Below are 13963 nucleotides of genomic sequence, written 5' to 3'. Positions count from 1 at the left end.
ACCTAACTTATAGCGTGAGTGGTTGTGGGATTCACTGTACCAAAGTGACAAAGAATTATCCCATAGTGAGCATTTGGTCGTTTCGCAAATTGGAGGCTCTAATGAAGACAAGCAGGGAGTGTGTTGACTATATGATACCTTAATAAAACAGTCATGTTTTTAAACCTCTCTTTACTTTGAGCATTTAAATTTGTACGATTATTACTTCCGTAATTTTACATTACTATAATTGCTATACTAGAATAGGATTAGAATCTGTGGTGCAAAACTCTGTACAGTAGAATAGAAAAACTTGTAAGCATAAAGGGTGAGATAGTCAGTGATAGGTTTCAATTGCTACGAGAAATTTTAGATTATTCTAATTTATCCCATCTTGTTATTTTCAGATGGTTTGCATGTAAACCTCGCTCCTTTGGTTATTTGTTGTGTTCTTTAGTTTGTAGTGATTCGAGCAATTTAGGTCATATTTGAACGTACTGGAGTTAATAGTTAACTGTTAAAATTATCTGAAGACGTCTAAATAGTTTAACTAATTGTTCAATAATAGTTATCTACCTCTTTGTGAGCTAGTTAATTCTACTAGCAAGTTTTTAGCTAACTAACTATTAGCTCTAGTGCATACTCTGTTAGCCATACTAGGAAGGTGGTTTCCTTCCGTGACATAGATATAATTATCAGCCATACCCCGTCTCCATCAGAGGTGCTGATGATGCATGACACTCACACGCATTCACTGCAGCTGCTTCTGTCCCGGCGATGGCGACGGATCTTCGACGTACCGTCACCTGAGGAAAGCGAGCAAGTGTGCAAAACACTGTTTTTCCACTGTAATTAAGTTTAGAATGAGCCCAATAGTGTGTGTAGCTCCTAGCTGCGGTCTGCGGAGCTCCATTTCAACAGCCAGCCCAATCTTTAACCTTTCAGCAGCACGCGCCAAATAACCCCCATACCTCTTTTTCTCTTGGCCCAAATCCTCCATTCAAAATGCTCCAATGTCGCCTACAGAAACGTGATGCGAAAATTCTGCACATAACGGCTACCACACCTTCACACGTTCCTCTCTACATCGACCTGATCATAGTAAGTATCATACAATATGCCAGTGCCACTAAGAAAAGGAACCAGGCTTTCCTCTCCTGAAATACAATCTACAATACAACATCTACCATCACTCGGCTTCATCTGCGGCGGACGGCGGCGGCGGTACTGGTGGTGGCTGCACAGCAGCAGCAGCATCTTCGGACGTTGCTTCCACAGTATCTGACGAGTCATTCGAACCTGGGATGTTCGGATCATCACTCTCGCTTACTTCCTCCTCCCAGTAGCTCTGTAGCAGCTTCATGGCTAGCTCGTAGATCCTGTCGCTGTCCACGTCCTGCAGATCCTCCAGTTTCTCCAGACCTCCGCACTCTAGAATAAACTCGGCGTATGGGTTCGTCCCTGATTCCTCGCCCTTCTTCCCCGCCTCACCTGCGTGGAGTATGTTCTCAAGACCTTCAAGACACGTGTATACAAGGTCAGGATCGTTGTGGGTGAGGACGCTGCAGAGGGGCTCTAAACATCCCCGGCTGACCAAATACCTGCATCCAAATTAAATTAAAGGGTACCCAGTCGTTACAGACAGCCATGTTCAGCTCCGTGTGCCAAAACACTCAAGAAAGATTCAGACGACCACAGGCCACAGAACATACTGAATTTGATCACTTGAACCACCGGACGCAGCAGTTGATATAGCCCAAGCAGCCTCCTTTTTAACATCCGGCTCTGACGTTCTTAGCAAGACAATGAGAGAGGTTATAATGTCTGCATCGATTACAGCCTGTTGGAAGAATCAAGAGCCAATAAAAGTGAGATAATTGGTACATGATTCAGTAGACATGGGAGAAGCATGATGGTGCAACATGTAAGTAGTAGGACATATTTAGGCACGCCCCTTTGATGGCAGAGCATTTTAACATAGGAAACGCACAAAGATGTGGAATATGCTACCTGAATCTGATCCTTGCTACCAGCAGCGATATTAGAAACAATTAGACACGCTTGTTTCTTGATGTTCTTTGGGTAATTTCGTGCTACCAACTGTCCTAAGCAATTGAGAATGTCATTCTCTATTAAGACCTGCAAAATATTGTTGTGTTGTAATTCAAAGGTTGGGGTGGGGGGGACAAAGCAGAATGTACAACTAATTCGCTATGTGTTGACTTGGTATAAAAACTTATTGAGCTACATGAAAACTTTTATATTAAGTTTCCCTATAACAGCAACTGAAAAGTGAGAACTTTCACTGTAAAACACTCATGTATCTATAATTGTTATTAAACGCAGACACAGTGCCAGAGGCTCTGAGATCCCACTCATGTGGGGAGCCCCCAGCACTAGGTCTGCCTTTAACAGCAATTGTAGACACACGAGTGTTTTGCAGCGAAAGCTTGCTGAGCCCCTCCAAGAATTCACTGGATCAAGGACAATACACAAGGCCCATGATATGAACTTGGAAGGTATGAAAAAGGCTGACAATGCAAAAAAAATGTATATAGAACTTCAGCAGTGTAATAATAGCTGCAATTGTGGCGATAAAATGTTACTGCAGGCCGAGATATATGGTTTTGGGTCTTAAAAAGATCAGAGCATTATTACTGACAACAAGCAGCATCTCCATAGTCCATACTCGGTTCTTCGGCCATTACATTCTACGTTCTAGTGACTGCAGATCACTGGGAATCTGCACCAGTAAAATAAAGGGTGAGGACACAAAGAATACACAGCTATAAAGCTACCTCAACTTGCTTATCATCTCCCGCAGAAATTCTTGCGAGTGCCATAATGACAGGGAGAAGAACATTAGCTGATGCATGCCTAAAATCATGAGAAGAAGCCCAATTAGTCACATCAAGGAGTACCAGGTAGCCTTATATAATATGCACACTGCACTAGGAAAATGAATCAGACGACTTACATCAAAAGATTTACAAGTTGAGGGCAGACCCCAGCATCTAATACATCTTGGACAGCATCACCTTTATCGCCACATATGTAGTAAACAGTCCAGCATGCATCTGCCAGTATCTTCTCGTCAGCAGAGTGAATAAGCTGGCTGATAATTTCTAGTATTGGTTTCACCTACAGTGCCCAATCAAAGCAGATTATCAGCAAACCCTTTATCCGCAAACTGAACAAAAAAAGGAACAAAGATAGCAGTAACAAAAGCCTACTTGCACTTCGGCTGGCAATTTTCCAAAACAAAGATTTGACAGTGCCCACATAGCAGTTCTCAGAACTGGAATCTTCATGCCTTCTCTAAATTGAGAAAGTAAAGGTGTAAGAGCACCATGATCGAAGAGAATGCCTCTGCAGCTAGGTAAGTCTGCAGCTATATTCCCAAGACACCAGATAGCCTGCTCAACATGTTAGAGACCATGATATCACATACCAAACCATTACAAATAGAAATAGTGAAAAATATTCAATGTAACTGTTTCACCTGATGCCTGATGTTTGCATTTAGTGATCCTAATAGTTCCACCAACCTTGGAACAGCACCGCATTCTGCAACCAGCAGTGTATAATCAGATGCAGCTATGTTGGTAAGAACCCAGGCTGCCTCCATCTGCGAAAAGTATACGAGGTTAACTACACGAGAATAAAGAAAAAAAGAAAATGAGGGAAGTAAAAGCAAGGAACATACTTGGAGCTGGGGAAGCCCATGTCTTGAAAGAAACTCGGCAAATCTGGGCAGGACATCCGCTCGGATGATTTTTATCACAGTTGAGTTCTTCTCTACAGATAGAGCTAAGGTCAAAAAAATATACAATGCAACATAAAAGAGATGCATCTCGCATTAAACATGTCAAGTACCATCTGAAAGAAGTTTCCTGAACTGGATTGTGGCTTCGAGCTGACTGGTGGTGTCATCTGAACATAGTTTGTCGACCAGCTCTGACAGGCCTTCAAGCTAACTGGATATAAAAGACAAACTAACGAAATTTGAAAAAGAAACACAAGTACATGAAACTATTGAAGGCATCATGTTTTTTTCTTAAATTTTAAGATACCAAAACATCAAATTCCTTGCAAGCTACTATTAGCCACTTCCCCACATCTATCTGTTGAGTGGTTCACCAACTGAGGTAGTGTAAACAAGGTTTTGGTGGAGAGAGAGGAAAGGGTACAGTAAGTCAGTAACCATCTAACATTTTCAGAATTTCCTTAGGCACATTAATCACGGGCTTCAGTAAATTGTGAATGTTTATGTTTCAAACTAGATTCATCATGTTGAATTTGAATTGTTGAGCGAACCCTAGGCAAGGCACGCACCTCTGACTCAGCAGCATCCCGGGGAGCCGCTACGTCGGGCGGTGAGGAGGGAGTGAATGCCGGACGGGTGATTCCTGCGAATGGGGCTGCTTCGGCGCGTGTAGGAGTCAGATCGGAGGCAGGGACGGCGGGAGCGGGCTCGTCGCGGCGGCGCTTGAAGAGTCCCGTGTCGCGGTTGAGGCGGCGGAGGGCGAGGAGGCCGTCCTCGCGGCGGCGGCGCGAGCGGCTGAAGTCGACGCGCGGCTTGTAGGCGCCACGGCGCGCCTCGTCGGACTGCCGGCGTGGGGCGCGCGGCATGCCGGAGTGTCACGGCCCGTGGCCACCGGCGAGGGGTCGCCGGGACGTGAGCGAACTCGCCGCCGCCAGAGGCGATAAGCACAGCGTAGTTGGTAGAATTTGTTCACGTTATTTTCATCCTTGCCAGATTACGACTCTCAGGGGGTGTTTGAATACACTAAAACTAATAGTTAGGCCCTGTTCCAATCTCGCGAGATAAACTTTAGCAGCTATTTTTTAGCTACTTTTAGCCATTTATAATCTAAACATGAGAGCTAATGGTGATAATTGAAACTAAACTTTAGCACTTCAATTCATATAGCTAAAGTTTAGCAGGAAGCTAAAGTTTAGCTCATGAGATTGAAACGGGGCCTTAGTTGGCTAAAAATTGTTAGTGGAATTAGCTAGCTAACAAATAACTACATAACTATTAACTAATTTACCAAAAATAGCTACTATTAGCTAGGGTGTTTGGATGTCTCAACTAATTTTAGCCACTAACTATTCGTTGGATCTCGTTTCATATGGTTTAAGTGAGATTGAGTGGATTTAAATGCTAAATCAAATTTCTTCTTAATTTTTTTTCAATCTCATCTAATCCATGTGTGATAGGAATAATCGAACAAGGCCTAAACTGGACCGACCCACACTTGTCGTGCTTATACCATCTCCATCAGGTTATCCATATTCATACCAATATTCAAACTATACTCTACAAACAATACAATCACAGTGCAAAACATTGCAAAAGGTATTTTTGTGACTATATGAGTAAACTAGTGTACATTGCACCTATTGTCGGCGTTTCGACCCCGGGGGTCCCTGGACCGACGAGTAAATTGTCGTTGCGTGTCCCAGCCCAGATGAGTCGGCGCGAGACCGGACACAAAGGGGGAGAACAGCAAAGGGGAACCCGCGGGCTTCGTGTTGTCATGTGCCCAGGGCGGATGGATGCGCTTGCAGTAGGGGGTTACAAGCGTTCGCGTGAGAGAGAGCGAGAGCCTTATGCGTCGGCTCGTTCTCCCGCGCGGCCAACCTTCTCGTACGAGAGCACTGGACCTTCCTTTTATAGGCGTAAGGAGAGGGTCCAGGTGTACAATGGGGGTGTAGCAGTGTGCTAACGTGTCTAGCAGAGAGGAGCTAGGGCCCTAAGTACATGTCATTGTGGCAGTCGGAGAGGTTTTGGCGCCCTGTTCATGTGATGTAGTGGCCGTCGGAGGAGAGCTGGAGCCCTGCGGAAGGACAGCTGTCGGGGCTGTCGAATCCTTGCTGACGTCTCCTTGCTTCCGTAAGGGGCTGAGAGTCGCCGTCGTCATGGAGCACGCGGGGCGCCATCATTATTTGTTTACCGGGGCGAGCCAGATGGGACGTCGGTCTTGTTCCCCGTAGCTTGAGCTAGCTAGGGGTAGGGTAATGATGGCCCCCCCTGTGACGTGGTCGGTCCGAGCCCTAGGTCGGGCGAGGCAGAGGCTCCTCCGAGGTCGAGGTCGAGTCCGTCTTCCGAGGTCGAGGCTGAGTCCGACCCCTGGGGTCGGGCGAGGCGGAGTCCGTCTTCCGAGGTCGAGGTTGAGTCCGAGCCCTGGGTCGGGCGAGGCGGAGACCGTCTTCCGAGGCCGAGGCTGTGTCCGAGCCCTGGGGTCGGGCGAGGCGGAGTCCGTCTTCCGAGGTCGAGGTTGAGTCCGAGCCCTGGGTCGGGCGAGGCGGAGACCGTCTTCCGAGGCCGAGGCTGAGTCCGAGCTCTGGGTCGGCGAGGCGGAGTCCATCGTCCAGCGTCGAGGTCGAGCCCGAGCCCTGGGGTCGGGCGAGGCAGAGTCCGTCGTCCAGCGTCGAGGTTGAGCTCGAGCCCTGGGGTCGGGCGAGGTGGAGCTTCCTATGGCGCCCGAGGCTGGACTTAGCTGCTGTCAGCCTCACTCTGTCGAGTGGCACAGCAGTCGGAGCGACGCAGGCGGCGCTGTTTCCTTGTCAGGTCGGTCAGTGGAGCGGCGAAGTGACTGCGGTCACTTCGGCTCTGTCGACTGAAGAGCGCGCGCCAGGATAAGGTGTCAGGCGATCCTTGCATTAAATGCTCCTGCGATACGGTCGGTTGGTGTGGCGATCTGGCCAAGGTTGCTTCTCTGCGAAGACTGGGCCTCGGGCGAGCCGAAGGTGTGTCCGTTGCTTGAGGGGGCCCTCGGGCGAGACGTGAATCCTCCGGGGTCGGCTGCCTTTGCCCGAGGCTGGGCTCAGGCGAGGCGAGATCGTGTCCCTTGAGTGGACTGAGCCTTGACCTTAATCGCGCACATCAGGCCTTTGCAGCTTTGTGCTGATGGGGGTTACCAGCTGAGATTAGGAGTCTTGGGGGTACCCCTAATTATGGTCCCCGACAGTAGCCCCCGAGCCTCGAAGGGAGTGTTGATACTCGCTTGGAGGCTTTTGTCGCACTTTTTTGCAAGGGGACCGGCCTTTCTCGGTTGCATTTCGTTCCGGTGGGTGCGCGCGAGCGCACCCGCCGGGTGTAGCCCCCGAGGCCTCGGAGGAGTGGTTTGACTCCTTCGAGGTCTTAGCGCGTTTCGCGATGCTTCGGCCGGTCTGGTTGTTCCCTCATGCGAACTGGCCATAGCCCGGGTGCATAGTCGAGTCCCAAGTTCTCGGGCTAGTATGTTGACGATGTCAACGGTTTGGCCGGAGCCGGGTTTGCGAGAGCAGCCCCCGAGCCTCCGCACAGAGCGAGAGGACGGTCAAGGACAGACTCGGCTTTTTTCATACGCCCCTGCGTTGCCTTTCCGCAAGGAGGAGGGGGGAAAGCGCCATGTTGCCCTCGGAGGGCGCCGAACATAGTGTCTCCAGTGAGTTGCTAACGGGTGATCCGAGTGGACGCCCGTGCCCCATTCGTTAGGGGTCGGCTAGTGGCCCGGAGGCGCACTCCAAAAGTACCTGCGGGTGATTCGCCGGACCTGGTCCCCTTTTGACAGGGTCCGAGGGCTCGATGCCTCCCTTTGGTGGGATTCCGTTACAAAATCGTTCCTGTCGGTCTCGGAAATGTCCTAGGGTACCTCGGGAGCGTAGCCCGAGCCTTGGTTATGTATCGAACGTACCCAGGGCCATCCCTCGCTCTGCGTGCTCTAAGGCGGCTGTCGAACCCTTCGGGGGCCAGCCTACGAACCCCTGATCAGTAGTGGGCGCGGAGCCCGAGTGGCCTGAGGCGGCCGTTGAACCCTTCCGAGGGGCCAGCCTTCGAACCTCTGACCAGTAGTGGGCGCGGAGCTCGAGTGCTCTGAGGCGGCTGTTGAACCTGAGAGCACCTAGAGGGGGGGTGAATAGGTGATCCTGTGAAACTTGAAAACTTAAGCCACAAAACTTGGTTAATCGTTAGTACAATAATTGCCAAGTGGCTAGAGAGGAGTCAAAACATAATAACCACAAGAAATCAATCACAGAGATGACACGGTGGTTATCCCGTGGTTCGGCCAAGACCAACGCTTGCCTACTCCACGTTGTGGCGTCCCAACGGACGAGGGTTGCAATCAACCCCTCTCAAGCGGTCCAAAGACCCACTTGAATACCACGGTGTTTTGCTTGCTTTTTCTCAATCCTGTTTGCGAGGAATCTCCACAACTTGGAGCCTATCGCCCTTACACTTGAAATTCACAAAGAAACACGGAGCAAGGGAGGGATTAGCAACACACTCAAGACAAGAAATCACAGCAACACCACGCACACAAATCGCAACGAGAGCTCACAACACAACTCAATGAGTTCACAACTCAACTAGAGCTCTAATTGCTATCGCAAAGAATCAAAGGCGTGGAGTCGATGTCTTGGTGCTTAGGAATGTTGTAGGAATGCTTGGTGTTTTCCTCCATGCGCCTAGGGGTCCCTTTTATAGCCCCAAGGCAGCTAGGAGCCGTTGAGAGCAATCTAGGAAGGCTGATCTTGCCTTCTGTCGTCTGGCGCACCGGACATGTCCGGTGCCCGATTTCTTTCCATAAATGGCACAGTCGACCGTTGGCAGCCAGAGAGCCGTTGGCGCACCGGACATGTCCGGTGCCCCCTTCTAGCCGTTGGCTCGGCCACGTGTCCCGCGCAGATCGCGCGGCCGACCGTTGGCCCGGCCGAGCGTTGGCTCACCGGACAGTCCGGTGCACACCAGACAGTCCGGTGAATTATAGTCGTTCGTCGCCGGTGAATTCCCGAGAGCGGCCACTTCGCTCGAGCCAGCCTGGCGCACCGGACACTGTCCGGTGCACCCAGACTCAGCAGATTCTTGGCTGCTCGAGCCAAGACATTTCCAATTGGATTTTTCCTGTTTCCAGCACTTAGACACAACACATTAGTCCATAAAACAATGTACTAAGTCTGAGAAATATACCTTTATCCTTGATTTGTACTTTGTCCACCTTTTTACACTAGGGCACTTGTGTTGGACACTAAATCACCAAAATACTTAGAAATGGCCCAAGGGCACATTTCCCTTTCAATCTCCCCCTTTTTGGTGATTTATGCCAACACAACATAAAGCAAGTAGAACAAATACAAAATCAATTCAAATAAGAACTCAAATTGTTTTGATTCAAATTTGACATATATGGATCACTCTTTGCCACCACTTGGTTTGTTTTTGCAAATCAAACTCAAATTTCTATCTCTAAGTCAAACACACGTGTTAAGACATAAAGAGAGTCATTCCAAAAGAAATTGATTCAAGATTTCAAAAACTCCCCCTTTTCTCATAATCAACACTTCTCCCCACTAGAAACCAACTTTTGACAAGAGAGACAATAAAAGAGTTTTGACAAACCAAAAGCTCTATTCTACTATTTTCAAAAACTCTCAAGTGGTAGCTGATCCATTTATCGCTTTGGCCTTTATTTTCTCCCCCTTTGGCATCAAGCACCAAAACGGGATAAATCTTGGCCCTTTAACCCCATTGCCTCACCAAAATCTTCAAATAAGAGTACAAAGGCAATAAGAGTATAAAGATGAACTTGGAAAAATTACTCTTTTCATCGGAGTGCAGTGGAAGTCTTGCATGGTCCAAGTCCACCTTTTCCCTTTCAATCCTCCTTTGAGACTAAAACAACCAAACTCAAGAACATGGTTAGTCTCAAAGGGTCAAGTTGTAGCACAGCTCCCCCTGAATATGTGCATCACTTGCAAAAAGGACTTGTGAGGTCCAGGGAGTGTTTGTACAACCTGAGCACCACAATAAGCAATAAAATGCAGAATGAACATGATCAAAGGCATAAACACATGTATGCTACATTTCAATCCAAGTTCCGCAAATCTAAGATATTGAGCTCACTACGCAGCCTGCAAAAGGTCTTCTCATCTAGAGGCTTGGTAAAGATATCGGCTAGCTGGTTCTCGGTGCTAACATGAAACACTTCGATATCTCCCTTTTGCTGGTGGTCTCTCAAAAAGTGATGCTGGATGTCAATGTGCTTTGTGCGGCTGTGCTCAACAGGATTTTCCGCTATTCGGATAGCACTCTCATTATCACATAGGAGTGAGACTTTGCTCAGATTGTAGCCAAAGTCCCGGAGGGTTTGCCTCATCCAAAGCAGTTGCGCACAACACTGTCCTGCGGCAACGTACTCGGCCTCAGCGGTGGATAGGGCAACGGAAGTTTGTTTCTTAGAGTTCCACGACACCAGGGACCTTCCTAAGAATTGGCACGTCCCCGATGTACTCTTCCTATCGACCTTACATCCAGCATAGTCGGAGTCTGAATATCCAATCAAGTCAAAGTTAGACCCCTTTGGATACCAGATCCCGAAGCAAGGCGTAGCGACTAAATATCTAAGAATTCGCTTCACAGCCACGAAGTGACACTCCTTAGGATCGGATTGAAATCTAGCACACATACATATGCTAAGCATAATATCCGGTCTACTAGCACATAAATAAAGCAAAGAACCTATCATGGACCGGTATGCTTTTTAATCAATGGACTTACCTCCTTTGTTGAGGTCGGTGTGTCCGTCGGTTCCCATCGGTGTCTTTGCGGGCTTGGCGTCCTTCATCCCAAACCGCTTTAGCAAATCTTGCGTGTACTTCGTTTGGGAGATGAAGGTGCCGTCCTTGAGTTGCTTCACTTGGAACCCAAGGAAGTAGTTCAACTCGCCCATCATTGACATCTCGAATTTCTGCGTCATCACCCTGCTAAACTCTTCACAAGACTTTTGGTTAGTAGAACCAAATATTATGTCATCGACATAAATTTGGCACACAAAAAGATCACCATCGCAAGTCTTAGTGAAAAGAGTTGGATCGGCTTTCCCAACCTTGAAAGCATTAGCAATTAAAAAGTCTCTAAGGCATTCATACCATGCTCTTGGGGCTTGCTTCAGGCCATAGAGCGCCTTAGAGAGCTTACACACGTGGTCGGGGTACCGTTCATCCTCGAAGCCAGGGGGTTGCTCCACGTACACCTCCTCCTTGATCGGCCCGTTGAGGAAAGCGCTCTTCACATCCATTTGGTACAACCTGAAAGAATGGTGAGCGGCATATGCTAGCAAAATACGAATTGATTCTAGCCTAGCCATAGGAGCAAATGTCTCCTCAAAGTCCAAACCTGCGACTTGGGCATAACCTTTTGCCACAAGTCGAGCCTTGTTCCTCGTCACCACCCCGTGCTCGTCATGTTTGTTGCGGAACACCCACTTGGTTCCCACAACATTTTGCTTGGGACGAGGCACCAGTGTCCAAACTTCATTGCGCTTGAAGTTGTTGAGTTCCTCCTGCATGGCCAACACCCAGTCCGGATCTAGCAAGGCCTCTTCTACCCTGAAAGGCTCAATAGAAGAGACAAAGGAGTAGTGCTCACAAAAATTAACTAATCTCGAGCGAGTAGTTACTCCCTTGCTAATATCACCCAATATTTGGTCGACGGGATGATCCCTTTGGATCGTCGCTCGAACTTGGGTTGGAGGTGCCTGAGGTGCTTCTTCCTCCTCAACTTGAACATCCTGTGCTCCCCCTTGATCATGTGCCTCCACTTGAGGTACCTGTTCGTCATCTTGGGTTGGGGGATGCACCATAGTTGAGGAAGACGGTTGATCTTGCTCCAATTGTTCCTGAGGCCGTACATCTCCAATCGCCATGGTGCGTATCGCGACCGTTGGAACGTCTTCTTCATCTACATCATCAGAATCAACAACTTGCTCTCTTGGAGAGCCATTAGTTTCATCAAATACAACGTCGCTAGAGACTTCAACCAAACCCGATGATTTGTTGAAGACCCTATATGCCTTTGTATTTGAATCATAACCTAATAAAAACCCTTCTACAGCTTTGGGAGCAAATTTGGAATTCCTACCCTTCTTCACTAGAATGTAGCATTTACTCCCAAATACACGAAAGTACGATACATTGGGTTTGTTACTAGTTAGCAGCTCGTATGAGGTCTTCTTGAGGAGGCGGTGAAGATAGACCCTGTTGATGGCGTGGCAAGCCGTGTTCATGGCTTCCGACCAAAAACACTCGGGGGTCTTGAACTCTCCAAGCATAGTCCTCGCCATATCAATGAGCGTCATGTTCTTCCTCTCTACCACACCATTTTGCTGAGGTGTGTAGGGAGCGGAGAACTCGTGCTTGATCCCCTCCTCCTCAAGGAACTCCTCCACTTGAAGATTCTTGAATTCGGACCCGTTGTCGCTCCTTATCTTCTTCACCTTGAGCTCAAACTCATTTTGAGCTATCCTTAGGAAGCGTTTGAGGGTCCCTTGGGTTTCAGACTTATCTTGCAAAAAGAACACCCAAGTGAAGCAGGAAAAGTCATCAACAATAACTAGACCATACTTACTTCCTCCTATGCTCAGATAGGCGACGGGTCCGAAGAGGTCCATATGCAGCAGCTCCAGAGGTCTTGAAGTGGTCATCACATTCTTGCTGTGATGTGCTCCTCCCACTTGTTTACCTGCTTGACAAGCTGCACAAGGTCTATCTTTTTCGAATTGCACGTTAGACAAACCTATCACGTGTTCTCCCTTTAGAAGCTTGTGAAGGTTCTTCATCCCCACATGTGCTAAGCGGCGATGCCACAGCCAGCCCATGCTAGTCTTAGCGATTAAGCATGCATCTAGATCGGCCTCCTCTTTTGCAAAATCAACTAAATAAAGTTTGTCGTCTAGTACACCCTTAAAAGCTAGTGAACCATCACATCTTCTAAAGACAGACACATCTACATTTGTAAATAGACAATTATATCCCATATTACATAATTGACTGACAGATAGTAAATTATATCCAAGAGACTCAACTAAAAACACATTAGAGATAGAGTGCTCATTGGATATTTCAATCTTGCCTAAACCTTTCACCTTGCCTTGGTTCCCATCACCGAATATGATTGAATCTTGGGAATCCTTATTCTTGACGTAGGAGGTGAACATCTTCTTCTCCCCCGTCATGTGGTTTGTGCACCCGCTGTCGATAATCCAACTTGAGCCCCCGATGCATAAACCTGCAAGGCAAATTTAGGCTTGGGTCTTAGGTACCCAACTCTTGTTGGGTCCTACAAGGTTAGTCACAATTTCCTTAGGGACCCAAATGCAAGTTTTATCACCCTTGCATTTTGCCCCTAATTTCCTAGCAACTATCTTCCTATCCTTTCTACAAATAGCAAAGGAAGCATTTAAAGCATGATAAATTGTAGAGGGACCATTCATAACTTTTCTCGGAACTTGAACAATATTCTTCCTAGGCACATGATGAATATTTTTCCTAGGCATATCTCTACCATGCATATAGGAAGAACTGGAAGCATACATAACATAAGAGTCATAGGCATGTGAATCAAAAGCATTACAACTCCTATGAGACTGTCTTCTATCATTGTACATAAAAGCATGGTTCTTTTTAGTACTACTTGCCATAGGGGCCTTCCCTTTCTCCTTGGCGGAGATGGGAGCCTTATGGCTTGTTAAGTTCTTGGCTTCCCTCTTGAAGCCAAGCCCATCCTTAATTGAGGGGTGTCTACCAATCGTGTAGGCATCCCTAGCAAATTTTAGTTTATCAAAATCACTTTTGCTAGCCTTAAGTTGGGCATTAAGACTAGCCATTTCATCATTTAACTTTGCAATAGAAGCTATGTGTTCACTACAAGCATCAATATCAAAATCTTTACATCTATTGCAAATAACAACATTTTCTACACAAGTTGTTGATTTACTAGCTATTTCTAACTTAGCATTCAAATTATCATTAATGCTTCTTAAGCTAGAAATTGTCTCATGGCAAGAAGATAATTCACAAGAAAGCATTTCATTTCTCTTAACTTCTAAGGCATGAGATTTTTGAGCTTCTACAAATTTGTCATGTTCTTCATACAACAAGTCCTCTTGTTTTTCTAAAAACCTATTTTTATCATTCAAGGCATCAATCAATTCGTTAA

At 47.3% G+C, this 13963-nt stretch overlaps 1 protein-coding gene across 2 annotated transcripts; it reads right to left on the bottom strand.

Annotated features, from left to right (window-relative positions):
• Positions 1-938: 938 nt before the first annotated feature.
• On the bottom strand, positions 939-4740 carry LOC100283608 (importin alpha-1b subunit). 2 transcript variants are annotated; one of them, XM_035960605.1, is made up of 10 exons: positions 4315-4740; positions 3856-3952; positions 3686-3772; positions 3482-3607; positions 3213-3395; positions 2957-3120; positions 2778-2856; positions 1990-2118; positions 1692-1819; positions 939-1580 (listed from the first exon to the last, which is right to left on the bottom strand). In XM_035960605.1, the coding sequence occupies exons 1-10, from the start codon at positions 4329-4331 to the stop codon at positions 1169-1171; spliced, it is 1422 nt and encodes a 473-aa protein (XP_035816498.1). In that variant the 5' UTR covers positions 4332-4740; the 3' UTR covers positions 939-1168. The 2 variants fall into 2 exon arrangements, with proteins under 2 accessions (XP_035816498.1, NP_001356224.1); NM_001369295.1 differs by having other exon boundaries at positions 960-1580; positions 3686-3777; positions 4315-4733.
• Between the last annotated feature and the right edge of the window lie 9223 nt (positions 4741-13963).

This window comes from Zea mays, chromosome 7, assembly GCF_902167145.1.
Source record: "Zea mays cultivar B73 chromosome 7, Zm-B73-REFERENCE-NAM-5.0, whole genome shotgun sequence".
Lineage (NCBI taxonomy): Eukaryota > Viridiplantae > Streptophyta > Magnoliopsida > Poales > Poaceae > Zea > Zea mays.
This window is presented reverse-complemented; position numbering and strand designations above follow the sequence as displayed.